At 36.7% G+C, this 25,327-nt stretch overlaps 1 protein-coding gene across 16 annotated transcripts in view; it reads left to right on the top strand.

Annotated features, from left to right (window-relative positions):
* The window catches only part of EYA4 (EYA transcriptional coactivator and phosphatase 4), a 281,779-nt gene that overhangs the window by 157,009 nt on the left and 99,443 nt on the right, over positions 1–25,327 (top strand). For all 16 annotated transcript variants that reach the window (XM_074368329.1, XM_010965588.3, XM_074368339.1 and 13 more), the window contains one exon: positions 7,162–7,211. In XM_074368329.1, coding sequence (XP_074224430.1) covers positions 7,162–7,211 — 50 coding nt within the window. The remainder of the gene's footprint in view (positions 1–7,161; positions 7,212–25,327) is intronic.

The raw sequence follows: 25,327 nt of genomic DNA, 5'->3' as shown, positions 1-25,327 counted from the left end.
CTTGGTTTAGAATTGCATATTCCATTTTCCTTTCCATTGTTTTAATATTATCTATCTGTGACACCCAGGACTGAAAAGATTCATGTAAAAAAAAGTATAAAGGAGACCAAAATACATAGGTAAATATCTCTCAGGTATTTATAGTTATAGTGCTCATTTGTGAGAAAAAAAAATCATTTTAACACTTACGTGTCATATTTATGCCGAGTATTATAGCAATCTAGTTTTGTTTCCAGACTGAAGAGGGGAACAGCTTTCGTATGAGTGTAACATGATATGTTAAGGCATCTTATGGTTCCTTTTGTGGCATTTTAAGTACTGTGTTACCTCTGATATAGTCCCTGTTGGGTAATAATGGAAAAACATACTGTTGGAAGGAGTTTGAAATTTTCCTTAATATTTCATACAGTATATGTGGAGTTTATGGCAGGTGACAAAAGACTATGGCGTAACTAAGGAGAAAATGTACTCCAGAATTTTAAAAGCTCACGTGATTTGATGTTTGATTTAATGCATACATACTGTATGTAAATAATTATGCTTTGTTTCCCTGAGTCATTGTTACGAAGTTGCTTTTTAAATATATCCAACCTTGCAGTGAACTCTCGAATAATTTGAACCCTATTGTGACAGTTGTAGTTGATGAAGAGTTATAGCCTATAGGATTTTTTACCTTTAAAACATAATTCCTCCCCAGTGTGTAATTTTATATAACCTCCCTCCCCCAAACCTGGGTCCTGGAAGGCTCCTGCATTAAAGGCCAGAAATCAAGTAAGACCCTGCCCATGACAGTCCAGTACTGGAGGGGTAAAATAATTTCTACTTCAGGCTTTTGCTGGTGGATTTTTATTTGTTAACCCTTGAACCCTACTATTCTGAGTGACTATGTTTATTTTGTTTACCATTGCAGTTAAAAACAGAATATTCAGCTGCATCTTTGCACTTTGCGAATAGCAGTTAAAGAAGGGTTATAGCAGTTTTCCTCTGGACTGAAGTAGATGCAGACTTCCCAGTTATGCAGTAGGGATCTTGCACTTTTATAACAAATAAGCGGTAGCTTGGGCTTTTGGAAACTGATACTTGGTGTTTCAGGGAGAAGCTCGGATAAGCAATGATAAAAGAGGTAGAAGAGGGATATACTAAGAAAAAGAAAGAGTAAAGAAACTTTCATAACTCCGTGAAAAGAATTTCAGAAACGTGTGAATTTTAGAGCTGCAAGATTTTTGTTTCTAAGGAAGACTGACACATTATGGAAATAGTTTTTGATTATTTAGTAATTAGATTTTTACAAAGTTTAGCTCCAAAATTTTAATTTTTCGGCTACCATTTGCAAAGTGGCAGTTTATTTTTTTGGAAAATTTGTATGGGCATATTAAAACAGAAATATATTTTTAAAAATCTATGTGACAGCATTTGTGTTCCAAAGACTGTTTTTTATGTTTTGTGTTTTTAGAAGTCAAGAGCTGAATTGTAACATACCTAAAAAATGTAAAATAGGTCTTGTTGAGAAATGTGGAGACATTTTCATTGAAGCCATTTAGATAGTGTCTTTCTAAGTTTGTGTCTGCATGGAACTAGCAGTGTAGCAATTCTGTGCTGATCCTCTCAACAAAAATTATATTTCCTTGACTGCACAAATAATCATAGGTTATCCCACTAAAGTGTACATCCTGTGCTAACTTCTAAAGTGGTATTAACTTCTAAATATTCTATTTAGAAAATGAACATGTATTTTCTCTCACTACTCTAAATAAATAAACGTTAGACTAATTTTTGGCAAAAGCCTGTGTTGTAAAAAACATTTAGTCCCTTTGAATATTCCAACCATTATTTTGACTCAATTTTAAAATTAATTCATATACGTACTTTTATATTTTCTTAGTTGTGTTGCTATGTGCATTCTGAAGTAAAATGGAAAAGGACATATTTTGATTTATATTGATTTAATGCTGTTAATTAGGGAACAGGATGATTTGGGGAGGCACATCAAACTCTGAGTTTGGTTCAACAAGTAGAAAAAAAATTAAATGTGTTTAAAAAGGGTTATCTAATTGAGATGTATTAAATAAGAGTGTAATCTACATTTCTGGAATAAAGCTGGAATAATTATCAGATATGTTTAAAAATTCCATTATGTAACATAAATTCATATATGACCATCTTGTAAGTATTAGAAAATATGAACAAATGTCATATAATGATTGATACCTCAGTAAATCTCTTACTTTCACTAAGTTAGAATCTAATGATACTAAAGTTAGGTATGTATTCTGCTTTATCAGCAATTATTTATAATAATTTTATCTCACCCAATCATAAAATACATTTTAGAAAGAGTGTATTACTACAAGACTCAAGGCATCAGTACAGTACAGTATTTGTATAAATACTGTTTATTTGCTCAGATTCACATTTTGGAATATTTACATTTGAAATATAGTCAAAGGTGATAATTATTGTTGACAGTAATTCTGAATCACTTTATGTGTTTACAAAGGGTATTGCATGCAATAGCCTACAATATAGCTTGTGTTTGAGGAACAAATTTTATTTTTCTATCTCTTTATCCATTGTTTTCCTTAAACAGTAATGCATTCAAATCTCTATATTTTATACACAGCTCAGTGAAGAAATATTGTCTTATCACTCATAAGAATATGTATAATTTATTCATTATATCGGCAAACTTTTCTTTCTGAAGTTTTAATCTCAGATTTATAGTTCTAAAATTTATCTTATATTATCACTGTATAGTATTTTCTAAGGCTTGATCATTATTCATTTCCAAACAAAATAAAGTTACAAAAGAGGTCTTTTAAAAATTTCTTCTTCCATTATTCCATCCTTTACATTTTTAAAAAATTATCTTTAATGTTTCAGGATTTATAAACAGCAAGATAAAGTGCAAAATAATTGGGATAATTGGTTCCAGCTTTTTTAGAAGATGGTGGATGGGATAAAAGAAACTTGTTTTTCTTTGCAATTTTTTTTGTAAGTTAATTCTGTTTTTCCTCAAAAGATTGTAAACCTCTCAAATTACCTAGTGGTTAGAAAATATGAAAAGCTTTAAGGAGATTTTTATACTTGAATATAATTGTCATAATGCAAAATATTCTGGAGATTATATTTTCTACATACATTTTCCAGACATTGAAAGCATTCATTATTCTCAATACCAGATCCCACATTCTTTATAATTTGTTTAAAAAGTACAATTTATGTTACTCATGTACATAATAGCCTAAAAATCTTGAAGAATGAATGGTTTTGTGAAATAAGAACAACTGCTTTTTATAATTGTCTAGCTAATGTAGTGTGCTTGACTGGTCTTTTCTGTCCCTTTATTCTGCTTTATTTTCTCCTGGCAATCACTGCTGCTAACTTTATATTCTTGGCTTGTCTGTTTACTTATTTATTATTATGTCTCCTCCAATAGAATACATGGTCCATGCAGGCAGGTTTTTATTGGTCTAGGTCAATGGTGTTCAACAGAAATATAGTCCAAGCCACTTATGATTTAAAATTTTTGAGTAACTTGCGTTAGAAAAGTGAAAAGACACAAGTATAACCCAAGATATCTAAATGTCATTTCATTTCTTAATATAAAAACTGAGATTTTTCCCTGTTTTTCATACTAAGTCTTTGAAATTCCATGTGCCTTTTACACTTATAATACATCTCAGTTTAGGCCGACCATATTTCAAGTTCTAAATAGCCATGTGTGGCTAGTGGTTACCCTGCTGGACTGTTCAGGTCTGGTTCATCTCTATGCCCAGAATGGTGCCTCTTATACCCCAAGGCATTCAGTAAAGTTTTGTTAAATGAGTGGATCCTGATATCTCAGACACCCCCCAACCCCCAAAAAAGCCAGACATTGTTTCCATTAGACATCTTTGCACTCGTTAGGGTGGTGGTGGTGGTGGATGCTAGAGGTATTTGGATAATTTCTTCAAAACTCGTCTTACTTTGCTGACGGACTTTATACGTTATAAGTGCTTGGTTAAAAATTGGTTACTTCAGTAGTCCCATTTACAAGATTCATTTAATGGTTGATGTATCACAAGAAAAATCGTAAGTTCTCCTTCAAAAATCGTTCCATAGAATGTTAGTTTTAGCGCTTAATTTTAGGACACTCTAATAAAAGTAACTGGCAAATCCAGCATAGTATATACAGAAAGGCTTGCTGTATATGTAGCATTCAGTTCTGATTCCATCCCTGTTACTACTGCCTGTGGGACACTGTCAAGTCGTTTACCCTCTTTGAGGCACGGTTTTCTCACGTGTAAAAGGAGGATTTCATCCATCACCTCTGTCTTCATAGATTAAATACTGTTACCTAGATACATAGTCCATGGGCTGCTGTAACAAAATACCACAGACTGAGTAGTTTACATAAACATCAGAAATTTATTTCTCACAGTTTTGGAGGCTGGGAAGTCTAAGATGGAAGCTCCAGCATGGTTGTATATGGTGAGAGCCCATCTCCTGGTTCATATCCAGCAACTTCTCACCGTGTCCTCACATTGGTAGAAGGGCTTGGGACTCCGTGGGGTCTCTTTCATAAGAGCATTAATCCCATTCGTAAAGATTTCACCATCTTGATCTGGACACCTCCCAGAGTTCCCACTTCCTAATCTTTGGGGGTTAAACAAATGAATTCTGGAGGGACGCAAACATTCAGACCGTAGCAAGGAGCATCTGTTCAAGGCTAGGGATTAGTGATGTGCAGGATCAGTGCCATCCCTGCTTTCATGGAACGTATGCTTCCTCTTGTTGCATTAGGCTCTTACCTGCCTTTCAGTCCTCAGCCTGTTTCCTTCCACACTGTCTTCTATACCATCTCTGCCCAAGTCTGTTTCTTAAAATCCTTCCATGGTCTTCATTACCCTAAGATTAAATTCCAGATTCTTTACCATTTATAAGGTCTTCATAATATGGCAAACCCCATGATGTTGATGTTGAAATGCCCATCTTTCTCCAGACTTAGTCTTTGAAACCTGTGTTCTTTAAGACTTAGTTTGGAATCACTTCCTTTGTTGCCATCCCCACCTTCCTTTAGCTGGGGTAGGTTGTCCTCTGAACATCCACAACACTGTATAGACCTCTCCTGTAGTAGTCATTATATCTTAACTATTTCCTACTATGACCATGAACAAATGAATTAAACCCCTAAAAAGAATTACTTTGAAGAATGCAAAGCTCTTACAGTATCTAAAAGAGTATCTTTACCTACGTCAATCTTTCATCACATACTTATTATTCATAGCATTAGCTATGAATCTGGGACTCCCTGCATACTAGATAGTAAGTGATCAATAGATGTATTTTCTGACATTACAATTACTACTTTGAGAATAAATTAAAATAATCAGAACTTTCCTGTTAGGTATTTGGAGAATGATGTTTTGTAAAGCCATGGATATTAAAGATTTAAAAAAAAAAAAAAGAAAACTTTGCTTTTTAAACCACAGGAAGCTTGGTTCATTCTGATGTGTGCCTGGGAGTGTATGTCTGGCGTGCTTGTGTGGTTGGTCAATCCCACAGTCAAGTTATCATAGTCTTTCAGAAAGTGACGTTCACTTTGAGGTGATTTCTACATATTCTTTGGGCAAGTCATACAGTTTCTGATGATTGATCATAGGAAAGAACCAGAGGGAAAAAAGGGTTTCATTATCGTTTTCTTCCCTTTTAGTTCTTATTTTTCTTGGAATTTTTAATAGACGTAAAACTTTCGCAGGCTTCATAGTAAATTTTATGTTTACTTTTTTAAAAGGTATACCATTTTTCCCTTTTCTTTTTTTTCAAACTTACTATTCAAAAATATTTCTTCACTCTCCCATCTCATGGTGCTGAATTTCACATTAAGAACATAGGTGTTACATAATAGGGCAGAGATGATAATCTCGTTGCTAATCAGTTTTATTTTTGTACTATATATATGTACACACAGAATGTAGATGAGAGTACAGTTAATCAAGCAAATAATTGATTTCCCAGATTATAAAATGTCTAGGATTAGAGCTGAAAGCAAAAGGCGTAGATTTTTGGAAGCGTAGGGGTTTTTTTTGTGTGTATTTGTTTTTTAAGCATTCTTATGAGTCAGAGGAGGAAAGAATTACTTTGTGAGCTGGGGAGACAATTCTCTATCTTTAAAATTGAAAGCTGACTCTTAACTAGTGCTCTTTGTATCACAGTTCACAGTCGTGGTCTATGCCCACGGTGTATATTCCGTAGACTTGTTTTTCACTTCCAAGCTATATATTAGAAGTCAAAATGCCTTGGGTTCTGTAGGTTGTATAGGTAGACCATGGCAATGTAAACACTCAGAGTGTATGATGATGGACTGGCTAATGTATATGTTTGTGCTCCATGTTAAGAGATTTTTGAAATTGAGTCTACTTTGCATATTATGTACTATTAAGACCATAATAATCAGATGTAAGTGTCTGTGCTTGACGTTAAATTGTGAAAGGCAATGGATTTGTGCTTTACCTTATTTTAGAGGATATATCACACATTTTTGTCCAGAAATGGATAGCATGTCCTGAAAGTACAAGTTATTTTCATTCTTTACCTTTTGTGGGTTAAAAACCACAAAGTTGAAATATAGTCTGCAAAATATACCGCAAATATATGTGAGAAGTCTGTGTGCAATGCCGAAACTTAATTGATATGCTGAGAAATATATAAAACATACAGCCACTGGATTGGGAAAATGAAAATTAATATATGAATGTTTTGGCTAACACTGTGCGTTGCCCCCAGAACCTGGTGTTTATTATTGTGCGCTTTAGTGGGAGACAGAAGCAGTATCGATTGGAAAAACATTTCTTAGTGAACTGAGAACAGTATGGCTTTCCAGTTCCTAAGTGGGAAAGCTGGTTCTTTGGTTTCTTTGTTCCTAGTTAAGCTAGTCCCAAGCTATTTTAGCTCAACATTTTACATGCTAATGGAGTCTAGGGAAGTGCCTTTGGCAGCTGTTCACGGGATAATAATGAAATACACTATTTAATACTGTGTGCTGCCACTGTAAAATGTGGGGAGTATTTTATAGAGATCTTGGTGAGCAGAGCTGTGTCCACTGTAAGTTTAACAAGTGTACGAACCTGAGTGAGGAAGTTGTATTTTCATCTGAGAATAACTAGTACTTTTTTCTTACAGGTAAAGAAAACGTGCACAGAGTCAGATGTCCCAGAACCCCAGAATTCCAGGTACAGTAAAACAGAGGCCAAGACTTCTTTAAGAAAAATTGCAGTTTTGGAGAACTAATATGATGTTATACTCCAGATGCAACTGTGATTTAAAACATCGAACTTATCTGTATGGAAATTATACATTATTCTGGCCAAGATGTCATTAATCATAATATCAATAAAAAGGACACTGATTGAAGTCAACTTTAAGAAACAATAGTGGAAACATCTCGGGAAATACTTGAAAATATGTTCCCTTAGCATTCATTATTTTGAGGTCACCCTCAGTTTTCTTTCTAATTTCTTCTTATACTGTAGTCACATTGAAAATTTTGCCAGAAACTGAATAACATTTAAATCTGTGTTTACCAAAAAAACTAGCTGTTTTCTTTTAATCAAACATTGCTAGATTTTGAGAATGCTATCAAATTGGAAAAATCAGAATTAACTTGGCCTTCTCTTTTTGATTATATACAGCCTGGAAAAAGATGAATTAAAGTGGACAGAGGGCAACACTACAGGAATTTAGCACCATTTAGTTGTTTGTGGTTGGCCCAGATGCCCAACAGACTTTTTTAGGTCTACGCATTTTCATTGTTTTTATTTCAAAATCCAGGCTTCAATTTTAAATGAGTAAGTGAAAGCACTGTACCTACCATTTGTGCATATCCTTCATACACTGTTAATGATATAACTCACCTTCTTGCATTAAGACATTGTTGCTTAATAGTGAGATGGGTCTTAGTTTATTTTGTCCTACTTGCTTCAGCACATGGTATATGCAGTGATTTTCTTGGTACAGTAAAACAATACAGATCTAGGTATAATGTTAATGACCACCGTATTTTCCTTTTGGAAAGCAAGTATATATTATATACACAGCCCATTTACAGTTTGAGTAAGTCTTCCTTTGTTTTATGTAGTATGATATTCTTCTAATCATTTCCTAGAAATACTGTAGTAAAATATAGTAAAAGGTATGTGGTCTTTTCTTTTGGATTATCAAAAGTGTGTAATATGATACAGGATTTTTGACATTTGACTTTTGTCTTTTGTCTTTTATAATTAGGTATCAAAATAGAACCAAGTAATATCAGCTTATTGGGGCATCAGGAAAGGGATGAACCACTGCATCTTTCCTAGAAAGCTGAGTAATTCCAGGGTACATGGGGATTATTGGAAGGGGAGCCCCAAGCTCTGTACTCTGTGGGCATGTCCTTCTAAGTCATTTTGCTGACCTTTATGAGATTCCTAGTTTCCTACATAATCTATAATATAAATAGACAAAATGAGGCAAATCAATTTCTAAGGACTCTAAAGCTTTGTGATATCAAAAACAGACAAACAAATAAAACAATCCTTATTTATAAAAGCCCGAGATGGAAAGGCCTTCAAGATAACCTAGAATCATTTATTGGTTCAGTGTTGCTCAGACAGTTTGATAGTGGCTGGTCCCCTCTCCTAATTTCTGGTGCAAAAGACAGTGTTCACTCCCTGTCATGTCAGTAACAGAGGAGGTGGCTGTTCTTGGGCTCTCTATTTATTCACAGATATTAGGTCTGGGAGTGCCAGGACTGCATTAGTTAATGCAGTGATGGAACACTAAAAAGAGAATAAAGACACACTAAAGAACATTCTTGCACAAAAAGGATACAATGACTTACTGTGTAGTCAGCGAATCAAGGGATGCCCACAGTATTTATTATATGCATGTACTGAGGTTCAGTTTTTATAATCAACACCCCCCTCAAAAAAAAAAAACCTCAAAATGTCTTTATTATAGACACCAGGCATCATTACTTTAGCACATACATGTATGAGTAATTTCTTTTTTGCTCATTAAAAACCACAAGCATTCATACATTCTCTCTCTCTCTCTCTCTCTCTTCCTTTCCCTCTTCCCCTCCCCTCCCTCTCTTCTCCCCTTCCCTGTCTCCCTCCTTCTGCTCTGTGTGTGTGTATGAAAGAGAGAGAGAGATTGGTTCAGACTGAGATATAAGGCCTGGGGCTAGGTAATTCTATTCTAAACAAATCTAAAATAAAGAACTGAGCTCAAAATGAAATACTGTATCAGCATAAAATGCGTGGGAGCTAGAGACCCACTCACTGCCTTATAAAATGCTCCCTCACATGGAACCTAAAGCTAATATCATTCATTTATTTAGCTAGCTTTATAGTGTGTTGGTTTTGGATTTGAAAAGATTAGAATAAATGCAGATGGAAAGTGTTTTTACAGTAGGGAAGTAATTAAGTTGGGTGTGGAGACTTTGTCAGGGAAATTCTTGGAGTGACATATGTGTTATCAGCGAATTCTTTGTCTTGCTTGGCCTTAATTCCTCTTTTGGAAAGAGATGCTTGGGCCACAGATGTCTGATAACTTTGAAAAAAGAGAATTTACAAACTTATACAATATAAATAAAGTAAAATGTCTTCTTAGAAATAACATGTATATATACTAAAAGATGCTAGGGACAGAATTCTCTCAGTTTCATAAAACTATATTGAACTTGATGTCATATGGAAAGGGATAGAATGTGCTTTGTAGAAAAAGCTGACATTCCTTAAATTTACTTCTGTTTTCCTCTGTGTTGCTAACCATGTTGAGAATGTAGTATTGTCGGCCTTTGTTCTTAAATCTGTTGTTAACCATAAAATGGGTACATGAGAAAACTAAATTTGTATTTCTCATGCTTTACTTTACCCTAAAATTAAGTCTGTTACTAGAAAGACCATCTTAAAACATAAACTGAATTATCATTTTTGTTACTTTTTCTATATTCATGGTGATTTTATTGGTGTGACTTGTACCTTTTTGCGCCATCCCTGAAAATACATGGTTTTTGTTAAATTTTAATATAATAGTTCCTGGATGAGTGAAGGTAGACGTTTCTGTGAATCACATTTTTTTTTAAACTTTTCTACTTTTCGTCTTTTTTATTTCTGATATGAGGTGAAGAAATAATTTATTTCATTCTTTAATTGCATTCTTGGCAAATATCTTCGGGTGCCTGTATGTTAAAGTAGTCCCCATAATACCAGAATGATTTCTTTGGTGATCTTCTGTTTCTCTTTACTTTTTCCTTTTTGGATTACTAACTAGTGGAACACTTTGACTAAGAAGAGATCAATAATGTAGAAAGGAAATAAAACTCAAATCAGGCAATTTTGTTATATACTTGTTTTGTTGACCAAGGAGTAAATGGAAATAAAAGTTTTGGTGAAATTGAGCTCTGAAGTGACTTCTAGGAGTTACGCCAGTTCTCCTCCAGTTACTGATCCATCTCATCATCGCTATAGTATTGCCAACAGGTTATAGTAAGGAGATCTAAAGGAGAATATTAAAATATATATAGGAAGTACTTATGGTACATATGATTTAAGATGTTCATTTTTCCACATGGAGAATGAAAAAAGATTCTTTGGGTACTGGTGAGGGTGCCTTTGACTATACTTTACAATTATCAAGAGAGAGGCAGAGCAACTCTCCAACTTTTAAAGTAGCATTGGAATTAATCTCAGCTGAATATCGAAGTGAGCCTCAGGAAGTTTATCTATTCAATGTCTATGTGTAAAAGCTTAAGAAATGCAACTAATTCATCTTATGTAAATAGTTATGATTTGACAATGTTATATTTAAGGTATTAAGTTAGACATGGTAATTTTCTAGTAAAATAATTATTGAAGTAATTCCAGAAGTCTGAAATGTTTATCTGGATATAATTGCCCATCGAAAAATCAAATGGTGTATCATTTTCATAGCAGTGAAAACTAAGGGCCCCTTGGTGAAAACACACAAAGTATTTCACGGTGTCAAATCAGAGGTCCATCTCACCCAATATTCTGTCTCCAAGAAGTATCAAAAATTATTAATACCAGGTTGCATTTCCTCAAACTGGAAAATTTCAAGATGTAGTTCCAAAAAATTAGATTCTTTCAATAACACAATCTAGCTGTATAGTGCATGGAATTATTTAACCATTTCTTGGACTTTGTTACATTATTAGCTGTCTTCAGATCCTGAGGGTCTATTCCTGATCTTTTTTTGCTTTCCTTCTATTTCATATTTTTTCATGCATAATCTCTGTTCACGTCTTGATATGGCCAACAATACCTTGAATGCTCTGGCCACTTCCTGTTAGTCCAGCCTCACTGTCAGTCACGATCCTGGTGAGAAGGTCTGCATTCCCAGATGCCATGTTCCTCCTTGCACAGAGGCTGGACCATTCTTTCCCTCTTTGCTCTACCCTCCCCCTCCCACCTTTGCTCACCTCCTGAACTTCAATTCATCCTTCAGATCTCTGCTCAGTGCTTCTTCAGCAAAGCCTTGGCTGGCCAGCCAGCTGCTCTGGTCTGACTGTCATACGGCTTCCTGGCCTCATATGCTTCTCCTTCAGAGGTGACCCATTTGATGAATGCCTGCTTTACACACTGCAAGCTCCACAAAGTTCTTTTGCTCCCCATTGAAACATTAGGATACAGCTCAGAGCCTGGCATGTAACAGATCTTCAACACATAACTGTTAAGTGAATGAATAACTTCCAAATACACAAATCCAGCTTGCAGTCTCTCCTGGATTGGCTCTTGTAACCACAAATTCCTAATGTTAATTTTATTAGGGATTTCTCATGGCGACCTCAAACTCCCCATTACAGGATTGTAATCATTACTTTCCCTCCCCAAGGAGCTTTCCAGGGATAATTCTCTCAGTTGTTTTGCCTCGGAACTTTAGAGTCAGCTTTGACCTATTCCCCTCTTTCCTTTCCCAAATCCTGTAGGTCATCAAATTGTATTTAATTTTCCTCTGCTGTGTTCTGAGTATCTTTATCCTGCCCCTTCCCACTGTCACTGTGAAAGTTCAGGCTCTCACCACGTCCCCTCTGAACTAATACAACAAAGCCCCTTGTGGCTTCCTTGGACGTAGACCTTACCTTTTTATTCTGCCAGGCTGTTGGATGAGCCTTTCTTAAATGATACACTTACCATATGGGATTGCCCCATTCGATGGTCATTCAGACAGGTCCTGCAGTGTTTAGTGGGCATTTAGAGTAGACACAGAAGCATGAACAAATAACCTTAAAAGTGAAATTGTGTGCAAGAGGTAAAAATAGGAGCATGTACTGTTCATGCCTAATTGCTGTCCATTAGAGGTCAAGGATTACCTGGGCTGCCTGCTACCCACTCTCCCGTTTCCCTTATTCTGGTATGTTAGATGTGCTTTGAGTCCCATTTCATTTTCTTCCTTTAGTTCCAAATTGACAGAAGAGTACATGAATTTAACATGGGTCCTAGAGAGTATATTCCAGAAAAAAGTATGTACCAGTCACTTACATAACTTGGCTTTCATTCTCTCTCTCCTGTTGACATTTCCTACATAGACATTAGAGTAAAGTACTGTATTTGTGTACTGTGTGGCTACCCGAGAGCATCTTTTTAGGACAGTACTTTCCTGGTAGTTTTACAGATGAGCTCATTTCACGGAGGAAGGGTCGAGAATAGCATACCAGAGTGTAGCTTGAGTGCTGAGCACTGTGGGCCAGTGTGGTTGGGAAGAGTTGTGTGGAAAAGTTAGGATGCCAGTTGATTATCAAGGAATAGATGAGATTTGAAGAAATGGGAGAAAGAGAACCCACAGTGAGGTTTAAAACAACAAGATCTAGAAACTAAAACCGAAATTGAAAGGTATCTTTTTTGGTTGGTGAGTAGTCCCATTTGATTTGCATGGGGATATAGTAGGTGAGGTTGGAAAGCAGGTAAATTAGCTTGGATTGTGGTTGGCTTGGATTCCGAGTTATTTTAGTTATGACTCTTTTATTAGCCGCAGCTACTGATATGAACCAGGTTAAGTAGAAAAGGGGAGGGTTTTGTGTTATTTGGTTGTTTTGTTCTTAAAGGAGCATAACATGTTAGAGGAATTGAGGAGACAAAGCTTGCTGGATCTCTGGCAGTCTGGGGCCAGGGACCGAATCCTGTTCATCTCTTATCCAGCTGTGTCCTCACTGCTTCAGTGTCTTTCTCTCTCTTTGTGACGGTTGGCTGATCAGTCTTATTTTTTTCTCCAGGCCCCACAATAGGAAAATGTCTATGTGACACTGCTCTCAATTTTATCATTCTTACCTCTTTAGGCACCCAGATAACAGACTCTCTCTCCTTTTCTTTATCTCAGTTCCAAATTTCCAGGGAAGGGAATGGTATCAGAGTGGCTTTAAGGAGCCACCTTTGGGAGCATATGAGTCAGGGGTGAGAACAACTTCCACGAAAAGGATGCTGAACAGACAGCCCATCAAGTGCTCCCTGCTTTCCCCTGCTTGTGGGGAACATAACCCATCTGTTTCCTCCAATCCCACTTCCCCAAGTCCTTCATTCACATAACCCAGCATATTTCACTCTCTCCTTCCCTGGTTAGATGTAACTCACTGGTTATCCATTTCACTAGTGTGGAGATTTGGAGCTCAATTTCATGGGCCAGACATCTGCAGACTATGATCTGCAAAGCAGAGATAGCTTGAGAGAGCATTATGTGGAGTGGCAACCAGACTTCAGAGTAAGAGGAGTTCCATTTACCTCTTTTTGTAAACCCTTCTACCAGCCTTTGACCTTGCTGTCCCCATCCCCAAGCTGACCAGTTACTATTCCATGAACCCAAGCTCCTTTTCTGCTCTCAGATACCAATCCAAATATAAATTGCTTTCTCCATTTCCTGTGGTTAATCCAGTTGTTAGATAATTGATGAATATACTTCATACTGCAATTATTTACCTTTCTGAAGATAATTTTATCAAATGAGTGACAAGGTTTAGACTTTCTTTTGAAACCAACTCTCAAACACGCCTAGAGAACTACAATCGGCAATCAATCACTTGGAGTCCAAACTTGTCTTTCAGGCATTGGGAGGTCACCAGTGGGTTTCTGATCATGTAATAACATGATTAAAATCGTACTTGTGCTGACAGATCAGCACTGGCACAGATGCATGGAGACAGGGAATCCTGCAATGAGAAGGCAGGGAATCCTGCAATAAGACTGACTGACTTAAAAAGCCTGCAAGATATGTAGCAAATCGTGGTTATCTGAGGGAAGGCTTTATACACTATTATTCTTTTCACGGTTTAAACACATTTTCTGAATTTTCTACATCATGTATTTATTTATTTTTTTGTCTTAAGAATATGAAATAATAGATTTGGCTTGAAACGGGTAAGGTAGCAGTGGGAGGGATCTGGCTTTTCTCTGACAACCTGCATTATTCTCTAAAAATGAGAAAACTCTTGATTTCCCCACATGTATCAGTGATGAATTCCAGAGAATGGCTGTGTTCCTGGTCAGTCTCTCCTATAATAACTGAGTTCTTCTGAAGTCTTTATGGTTAAAAACAGTTTTTCAATTAATTTGGTCAGAGTAACACATCACATAAAGTAGCATTTGATTAGTGACTTTTATCCAGAGTACCAGAGGAGCTGGAATAAGACTCTTCTTTGCATCACAGTAATAATTAAAATTCTTACGGATGGAGGCCGCTACGATCTCTGAGTGTGTACCACGCTGGCTGGTAGTCTGCTCTGAGTTACTGAGCGGCTTAAATCTTTGTGGGTATTCTGCACTTGGGGTATCTTTAGTACGAAGTTCTAGACTCAATGGGAGTAGAAACATTGGGGGTCCCATTTTGTGTTGGGCCAACTTAACATGAGAACAAACCAAAGCATCTTAGTTTTCCTTTCAGCAATTCAATTACAGGAACACTTACTCTTGCCCTTAAAGTTACCATTTATTGAGTATTTACTGTGTGTCAGGCACTGGTCTGAGAGCTTGAGATACTTCAGTGAACAAAACAGGAGCATATGTAATAGTGGAGTGTGTTAGAAAGGGAGCAATTCTAGGGAATAAAAGGGAAGATGAGGAGTATTGGGGAGTAGGTTGTGATTTTAAATTGGATGATATTTAAGTAACGACTTAAATGGAAGGAGATGAGAGAATAAGTCAAGAAGAAGGCTTGGGGAAGTGCATTCCCTCTGGAATGAGGGGTGTACAGGCCCTTCAGTCGAAGCCTTTTTGGCACATTCAAGCAACAGTGGGGAGAACAGTCTGGCTGAAATGATGTTTCAAATTTGAAATAGCCACGTCCTAAAAAAAGCTTCTATTTCTAGTCTTTCTGTATTTTGAAAATGTTTACTTGGAATTTAAATAAATCAGTTGCAAATATTTGTTCATGACTTATTGGTAATCGTCTCTGCCAGGCACCTCATCCATCACTACTGCAAGATGGGGTTGATCCCCAGCCAGGAACATGTCTCTGCCACCCCACACACATTCTCCAAGACCAAGGCTCTCTCCTGATCGGAAGGCTTTAAGCGTCTTCCTCGCCTGAAGTCTGCTTTGTTTGTTTCTTTTTTTTAAAGTAATGCTTTTAAAGTTTCAGCCATAAATATAGATGAAGGCTTAGTAAGGATTCCAAAAATTTGATTCGCAAAGGTACAGAGAGATTCTGCTCATTATCTCACATTTAATCATCACATCTCAGTTGTCTTAGCAACCTACACAATGTTCTCATTTGCTTTTCAATAAGCCGATGAATGAATGGATGCTTTGTTCATGTGTTTATGAATTTCTATCACCTGATACTTGATGTCTTTCTGGCATATTTCCTGTGCCAAATAACTGTCTTTATAGTCTTAAAAATTCATGTAACCAAAATTAAACTGCTTTTCTTAAAAAACTAAATTTCTAATGAGAAAACAACCCACATAAGAAGAGTTGGAAAAAAATGACTAAGTTTATATTTTAAAATGTTTTTATTTTAATTATAATTAATTCCAAGGCTCAGCAAACTTGGCCAACTCAGTTTTCTAACAAACTTTACCCACACAGGCATATTTGTGAACTATAGAGATGGAAAAAAAGCCTGATGACAAATCTAGATGTCATAGAGTTGATTCCCTCAGACACATGTTTGTTTTTCCCAGATGCTGTGTGTTCTTTTACCTTACATTTATCTCTAAAATTTTCAAGCACGTAGCATAATCAGGTGAATGTGGGCATGCTTACATGGTATAATAGGCAAATGTGGTAGGCTGCCTGAGTTGATTCCAGCTCTTTGACCTTGTTGCAAACAACTTTACTTCTCAGTGCCTCAAATTTCCTCATTTGTAAAATGGGCACAATGCCATATTATCCCTTAAAATAATTTTAAGGACTAAATGAAGCAATATATGGACTACGCATCTGCCACATATTAGGTGAATTTAAATGACTACTCTTGTTACAAATAGGCATAGTGTTGGTATTGACAAGTGACAGCCTAACAATAAAAAAGACAGAAAAATAATGACACATAAATGTAAGAATGTGAAATGCTTAGTCACGTGGGATGTTTTGGCATTAACACTAGAAGCTCTGAATGCTGGAGTAATCCCTGAGAGCATCCCTGAGTACAGTGCAATGATTCTCACCAGTGTCATTATCTTGATTCTCTAAGTAAAAGTTAAATTGTGTTCATCACTGTAACACACTTTAGAAGTATTTCTATTTAAAATGATTTCCTTTTAAATGTGCTGTTTAAAATGTCGTACATCTCAGCGACGCTGAGAATTTGACTCCAACCTAATGAGCATTCTTTGAAGGTTCTCGATAGCTGAGGTTTTGTAGAATTACTTCTTTTTTCCACTAGTAGGGGCAACTCAAATGTCTGGATCATTTAGGGATTTTTTTTTTTTCAGTCCAGTTCAGGAACACAGCATAGTACTGGCCACACAGTAGGAAACCAATAAATATTTATCGTATGAATGAATGAATGGGCAGCCAGTTTTTACCTTTTTTTTTTTTTTTCGGTGAGAAATTCTTCATATCTTCATGCTTTTCTCACCACAGTATGCTGCATAACAGCTCATAAGGCTTAAATGTCATTTGTCAACAAGGTCGAATCTAAAGGCAGCGTCTGAGTTTGCTATGGCATGTTGGATGACTCTGTATCCCAGCTTGTCCCAAGTGCAGTCCCCGTTTATACCTGCTGTCCCAGCATCCCATCTGGTTAGAGATACCTGACTTTCAAGAAGATCCCATTTGCTCAATAAATACTATGATCACTCTAATTCATGCCTTTACTAAACATTTAGAGATAGAAATCTAACACTCAATCTCTCTTTCTCCACCCCCTCCTCCTTCTTTCTTTCCTTTCCTGTCTTCCTCTCTTTCCTGTCTTAAGATGACTTTTAACATTGGGGCATTGCACGTTTATCTTTAAAGTAACACAACGTGTGAAAACTACTCCTTGAAGTAAAAGATCACCTAGGAAGTGATTGTTCTGTTTTTATGGACTTGACTTAAAGAAGAAGCTGGTCTGTTGCATTCTGTCATGTGACTAATTTGTAGAAATTCCATACTTCTCATCTTTTTTTCTTTCTTTTTTTTTTTAGTGGAGGTACAGGGGATTGAACCCAGGACCTTGTGCATGCTAAGCACACAGTCTACCACTGAGCTATACCCCTCCCCTCATCTTTTCAATAATGCCATCGTTTCAAGAACATACCCAGTCTTATTACATGAAGTGGTTTAATCCTGTGCTATTTATCTCCCTCGTGTTACCCCTTCTCTCATTTTCTGTTGTTCTTCAGATGGGAGATCCAGAGTCCCGGCTAACGGGGATGTTAGCCATCATGCTAGTAGGGTCTGGAAAGAAGATGATTAATGTGGTTTGGCAGAGCGCCGAGGCAGAGTGCCACACCCTCCCTGCAGCAGCTGGTGCGCTTCAGACTGCTGGCGTTAGATGGGAGCATCGTGCCTGGCATCCAGTAGGAGACAAACAGGCTGCTGTAGCGCAGATGCTGACTTCTACATGTTCTTAGTCATAACGCTGCCTGGGTGCTCCTGGGGTAGTTAGTTTCTCATGGTTTGTTATTTGTCTTAAAGAGAAGCGATGCTGATAATCACCGTGTAGAGAAAAAATGAGGTGTGTGTGTGTACGGTATGAGGAGATGACCTCTTATGTGGACAGCCCACCAGTGCTTCCCCCAGGAGAATTTGGAAGAATTGATTCTTTGTTTTGCAGGACTGCCTGGCACTGTCCGAACCTGACTTCTTCCACATCTCGGTAGCAGCCCCCGTTACGGTGGGAAACCCAAACTCCCTGGCGTGTTTTTAGATACTCCCCAGGTACCCAGTAGGTGCTTAGCTGTGGTCAGAGGAGACCGCTACATATACTGAAAAAAATTCATATGTGTCTCTTGGACTTTGTTTAAAAGAGTTGAGAAACACAAGGCTTAGAAAGTGATGCTAGTGAAGGCAGTCTTCTTACAGGCCCAGAATGAGTCACTCAGCTTTGCTGGAAAAAGCTCTCTCTTCTATAGCCTCTGTCAGTCAACCCTGGTCGGTTGTGGCTTCACAGACACTTGACCTTGGAACAAGGGCATCTGTGTGAGAGCATAAACAGCAAAGCACAGCCCATCAACACCTTAGAAAAGCAGCTCAAGGTCAGTGTGCCAGTAACATCATCTGACAGCAGGTGCTACTTGGACGATCAACTCCAGAGTCGGAATTTAAGGCCTTCTCCCGACTACGGGAAAAGAGCAATGCAAGGTTTCAAAATTATTCTCCAGATTTCTAGATGTTCAAAGTCTTTTTTCTCCTTCCATTCCATTTCCAATCTATCTGTTGTATTTCATCTAACAAATTCTTGATGTGTGGGGCATATTAATTTGTATAAAGTTGAATTTTACTTTATGAACAAGTTTTTCTTCATGCAATGGGAATTAGTGATCTTTGGGGAATAAGAGGAATAGCTGGCTTTTAAATGTTGATGACCTCTTCTTGATTTCTCATGTATGAGTGCTCTAAACAGGGGCTGGAAAGTCTTTGGAGCGGGTTTATTTACTTGCAGTTACGGTGTACTCCCACATTTCTCACATTGCATTCCTTTGTGTGTTCTCCCCCTATGGCCATGCATTGAGGGTCCATTCAATTAAAGCAGTTGTGTGGCTGCTAAATAAAACTGGAAAAGGAGGAGACTTGCAAAATGTAAGCCCTGTCTTCAGGTCAAGAATCAGATGAATAGCAAAGGAATGCTTGTTTTCCATTGCTGCAATTCCTGAGAGTGACCAAACTGGTTTTACAAACCATGTGAATTGATTCTACGTGTAAGGTAAGGGTGAGGGGGGTCCTGAGACTGGTTTATTTGAAATACTTGGAGTGTTTTTAACTTTTTACATCTTACCTCTTTTTTATGGAAAAGGAAATTTTATGCAATAGACTTCCATTAGATTGAATTTTCACCTCCAAATTGAAGCTGCATCAGTTGGTTGAAATGTCATTGCTGGGTAACTATCAGGACAGGTTTCCATTGCTTCTGCTTCTGCTTCTGCTTCTTCTTTTTCTGTTTGTTTTTAGGTTTTTTGGGAGGGAGGGGTAATTAGGTTTATTTATTTAATTATTTATCTATGTATTTATCTATTTAGTGGAGGTACTAGGGATTGAGCCCAGGACCTCATGCATGCTAAGCACACACTCTACCACTGAGCTATACCCTCTCTCCCCTCCATCTCTTCTTGTTTAGGGAATTGGATTTATGAAGCTGCTATTTTTTTCTTTATATTTTCATGTTACTTTTACCCAGTGGGCTTTTCTGTCAAGATTGCCTGTAGTAAAAGTAAGTAAGTCTGACATGTGTTTCTTATTTCAAAGTTCTCTCCTGGAATTGCTTTTTTTGCGTGTATGCTATAGGTTTGTTTGAAAACTTTGAAAAGATTCTAAGTCAGTAGAGTCCAAAATTTCAGTGACACTGTGAACATTTTCTTTGGCAAATTGTCCATAACTGTAGAATGGGAAAGACCGGTTTCCTAAAGAAGGTCCTGGTATGGCTTCTTTTAAAAGAGGTCAATTTACAGGTTAAAATTGTATTTAGTAAAATCTTGCCCCCAACTGTAACTGGTGAATGTATACATAAACGAAAAGCCTGCACCGGGTTATTATAGCTGATACAATTGATACACGATGCATTGGATTTGTTTAAAGATTAATCATAAAGCACATGGATGAAGATTACCTGAATAAGTATAAGGTATAACATCACTACATGGTTATTTATCTTTCGGCTAAATGTGTGCCTTCCAAGGTCGGCAGTCTTTCATGCTCCTGTTTAGAGCAATGCCAGCTCAGGTCATGCTAAATCCAGGTCAGTATCCGCCGGGAATCAGCTTGCTTTGCTGGTGGATTTTCTGGGCATAATTTATACAGGCTTATTTTTTTTGTTCAATGTCAGACCAGTATTTATGTTATAATTTATTCTTTATGATTGTAAACCATTTAATTTGGAGCAAATATAAATTATTCCTAATGAAGCATTAGGGACGGAAGAAAATTACTTCTGTTAAACAAGTACTTTAGTATATTTTTCTGCCCTTTTCAAGTAGAGGATTCATATGAGAAACTGGTATTCAATATTATTCATTATCTGGTTAGTTCACCAGATCAAGATGTTGGTGCATGGTGTAGAAAGGTGGGAAGGAGTTAGGGAGTTAAAAAGAGGTTGATACAAGCTGTCAAAAAAAAAAAAAAATCAAATGAGACCACTTATGTTTTAAAACAAGAAGATGTTTTCAGTGAAAATATTTTCTAATGATTCACAGAAGAATATTGTCAAGTTTGACTACATCTGCTGAAAATCAAAATATAAGTAGTTATATAGCATTGAATTCTGGCAGGAGTTTGCCCTGGAACATGAAACAAAGTCCCGATTAAATGACAATACTTCGTATTTTTCTGACTTTAAAAGTAGTTCCCTGACTTTTAAAAATGTTCACAACATTTTTTTCCTCCTCCACATTACATGGATAAATTGGCAGCATGCCTGTGTAATTTTCAGAGTAGGTTTCTTAAAATAATTTTGATGGGAAGATAATTGTTTAATGTCAGTGCATAAAGTTCCGCCACAGTTTAAACAAAATTAAATAAGAGAAAATACAAAGAGGGAGTTTTGTATAATTACTGGAAAAACATAGGTGGGAGCAATAATTAAGCAGTTAGATCTGAAAAAATGGCAACTCAAGTTTCCAAATTTCATAATATCCGTTAGGATTTCTTGCCTCATTCTCTAACATTGCTTGATTTTTTGTTTGTTTGTTTGTTTCTGAATTTGCACATCAGAATAGCAGCATATTTATCTACTTGTTTCTAGATTTTTTTTGTGTTTAAATATTCTCTATTTAAAAGCTTCATATAAAAATGAAACACACCTACATATTATGTGCAAAACAGTATCATTACCAAAACAAATGATTCAGATAAAAGTGAGAAAATTGTATGCAAGCCCCCTTGTGTAGTCTGCACTGATACTTTATTTAGTAAAATCCCTGAAGATCGGCTTTGTATCTGTGCCCTTGGACACCACCTTCAAGGCTATCTATCACACTTAAGTCAAAGTTAGTAATATAGTATACAAAGTGTTATTGGTTACCTTCTAACAGTGTTATTTTTAAAATACCCTTGAGGTATTCAAAATTGTGATTTGATTGCAAACCAACTTCAATTAGCATCTGCTCCTTTTATATTAAATTGTACACTTACTTGGCATAACTTCTAACCTCTATGTGTAAGAATGGAAAGAAAGTGTTTGAAAGGACTCATCTGGGCAGCGTTGCTTTTGGGATTAAACTGAGTGACACAGCTCAAGTTCTTCTACTTTATTCTATCATTCTCTTCTTACAAAAATAATATCAAAGAGACTTTAGACACAAAAGATCTGAGTTCAAATATTATCATCCTACTTTCTGAGATTTAAGTTTCCGCTCCTTTTTTACCCTGAAGATCTGGTCCCTTCCTCTTCAATTTTCCTTATGACTAAATTAGATGATGTTATGTGTAATGTTTGACACATAGTAAACACTCAATGAAAGGTAGTTATTATCTTCCCGAGTCTGTACAACTGACCTTGGGGACTTATGACTTGACCTGTTTTTTTAAATATGCAGAATCCAGGGCTAAGCTTTCATTGGAATAAGCAGCCTTGGATTGAGGGTCTTTTTCTGCACACCAGAAACCCAGTATTTTAGCAGACACAGGGAAAAGATTTGACAGACAGAAGCAATGCCATGGGGGACTGGACTGCTTTTTCTGTCCTTTGAGCAGAAACCACAGTGAATTAAGGGGAAAGGGAGGAGAGCTATTTTGACCAGCCATCTTCACTGCCTGCGGAAGGACCTTACTTGACCCTTTCATTCCAAGTGATGTCCAGATAATTTCAGCCAAAACGTATTTTCTTCTAAAAGTATTTATACAATTCTTGGGAGGGGGGATATATTCTTGGGAGGAGAGATTTACATAGGTGTATGTGTATGCACGCGCGCGCGCGCACACACACACACACACACATACACACCCCTTGTTTATATCATTGTAGATCTGTGGACCCAGCATGCACACCAACCACAGATGGCATAATAACACAGAAGGATGTCTCATGATAATTCTTTAAACTTCTTATTTGGAGAAGTACTTTGGTGTATCTGTTCAGTTGTAGAGCAGCAGGCTCTTATATTATCTTTCTTATATAATTAGTTGCTCATGATTTAGTCAAATAGCTCTGTAAATACAGCACCTGCCCTTTTAATTCCCTGTCAGGTTTCTAAAAAGATAACATTTATAGAATAAAGCAGTATTATTTTAAAAAATTTCAAAATGAGAATCTAGATAAAGTATCTGGAAGCTTAAACTCAGACAACTTAATTATCAACACAGCTGTTGAAATGAGCACTAGAACAGTTGGGTCAAATTTCCCCTGAGCCGATTCATTTTGCTGACGCACTGTGAGAATCTGTGACTGTCATCGGCCGTTGTACGCTGGCCTCTTTGTCTAGTCTAGGGATTCGGGCAGCACTCAGTATGAAGACGATGTTGCGGCTTGACTAGCAGGAGCTGTTGCTCTGTATTAACCCTGATCCCTTGTGTAAAAGTCCTGAGCCATCACTGAGTATGGTCTTTCTGTATTAGCTCAGTCAGTCATAGGAGTATGTTAGATCTCTATTAAGGCAGAAGGATTAGAATTTAAACCCAAAAGAAGAAAAGAATATCATATTTTGAAAATATAATATGATCTCATGTTTATAGAGAAATAAGAGAGAAGGGTAACAAGAAACAAGGGCAGCAGGGAGGGTATAGTTCAGTGGTAGAGTGCATGCCTAGCATGCACAAGGTCCCAGATTCAATTCCCAGGACCTCCATTAAAAAAAATTTAAATAAACCTAATTGCCTCCCCCTCAAAACAAATCAAAGTGCTATTTAAAAAAAAAAAGAAACAAGGGCCAATAAAATGAGGGAGGAGCATGGGTTATAGAACTGTTAATCATTTGATCCTTCCTTTAATTGTGAAAATAATAATAACGCTAATAAATAACTTCCACTGAGTAGTTGACAAATGGTGTTGTACAGTGGTGAAGGGCGTGGGCGCTGAGACAGACGCCTGGGGTGGAGCCCAGCTTCTTGGCTCTTCCGACTGGGCCCCCTCTCTTACCCTCTCTTGCCTCCCTTTCATCACTCTTGTGATGGAGACAATAACAGTTGCCTGCCTCTTAGACTTCCTGTGAGGGTGAAATTAAGTAACTAATTTAGCACTTAGAATAGCATCAGTACTTTTAAAATTATTTGTTACCACCGTTATGTTCATACAGTTATGTAAAAGGTTTGTCATTTCTGTTACTACCCTTGCATGCATGCACTTATGTAAAAGGAAACATTAGTATTGTGCAGGCCAAATGGCAAAGAAAAGTGTTTGGCTAAATTAGAATTCATGTGGTTTTACTGTACCTGAAGGTAAACGTGATTGTGGGACTATAAAAGCAGAAAAGTTAAAAACTCTGTTAAAGTTATTTCAGACCTCAATTTGTTTATACAGAAAAACAAAAATTGGCCTGTTAGAGAATGAAAACTATGAAACAACTCACTGCCTTGCTTTATTGGTATTTTCCATAGGCTTTATTTAACTCCCAATGACTTAGTCTAAACAATAGGATTTTAGAGCACATAGTCGTATAAAATAAATAATCTTTCAATTTCCCCCCAAGTGCCTTCTTTAACTGAAGTGGAAAAATAAATAATGCTTTGTTCTGGTACGTTTAAGTCAAGGGTAGTATACTGTACCATGTTAGTTCCGTATCAAAATGACAGTTTGATGGAAATGTTTGTTAAGAAAGATTACATTTAACTTCAGGGATTTTCCTTTTATCAAGAACTATTTCTTTTTTATGATTGAGCTCATCTCCTTAAAATAATCTATTCATATCTGAGTGATAATAATCTATTTGCACATTCATAATTTATACTGTCTTTTATAAAATAAAGGAAGCTACTCCACAACTGATACACTTCCCTGTCATATATTCTGCATAAAAATGTCTTGGGAATTTAAACTCTTGATGTCTTTGGGCTGCTTCCTTTGTTCATTTCTTAAAAATTCAAAGTGAGTATTGCCAACGGGAGGTAGATTAGATGAAAAATATAAAGCACATTGTCTCTTTTCTAACTTTGATGTTATTTAGTAATGAGGGCAGAGCAGATAACATCCCTCGTTACTGAAGCGATGAATAACTTAATCCCATTAATTCATTAGCATCCATTTAGTGAGTATTTACTGAAGACCTGTGTTTGTCCCAGTCACTGTGCTCCATCTGAAAAGACAGTACAAACTCTTAATGGATTTAACAAGTAGTGTTTCCTAGTTCAGTATTTTTCTTAAAACATTCAGAGCTGGGTTTTTTTTCATATAACAAGTGTAATACATGTAGATCCTTTAGATAGGAAATGCATAAATGTCATAAAGTCATACCAAATAAAATAAAAACCATTACTATTTCCAGCCCCCATAGCCCTCTAGTGATAAGAAAAATTCCAGTTGTTGGCTTGACTATTAAAGGCTTTTCTTAATATAAAATAATTAAGGCTAATAATTTTCTGGGCATTTAATTATCAGCTAATATAAGCCTGTAAGTAATAGAAAGCATTTTCATTTATTTTGGGGGTAGACTTCTGATCTTTTATTGGCCCTGTTTCATCGGCTACCTCAACACAGTTTGCTTATATTCAGCCTCTAGTCCCCTTGGCTCTTCATGAGAGGGGAAGATGAGAAACGCCAATTCCTTGTTCACGTGATTCGACATCTA

This window comes from Camelus bactrianus, chromosome 8 (genome assembly GCF_048773025.1).
Source record: "Camelus bactrianus isolate YW-2024 breed Bactrian camel chromosome 8, ASM4877302v1, whole genome shotgun sequence".
Classification (NCBI taxonomy): domain Eukaryota; kingdom Metazoa; phylum Chordata; class Mammalia; order Artiodactyla; family Camelidae; genus Camelus; species Camelus bactrianus.
This window is presented reverse-complemented; position numbering and strand designations above follow the sequence as displayed.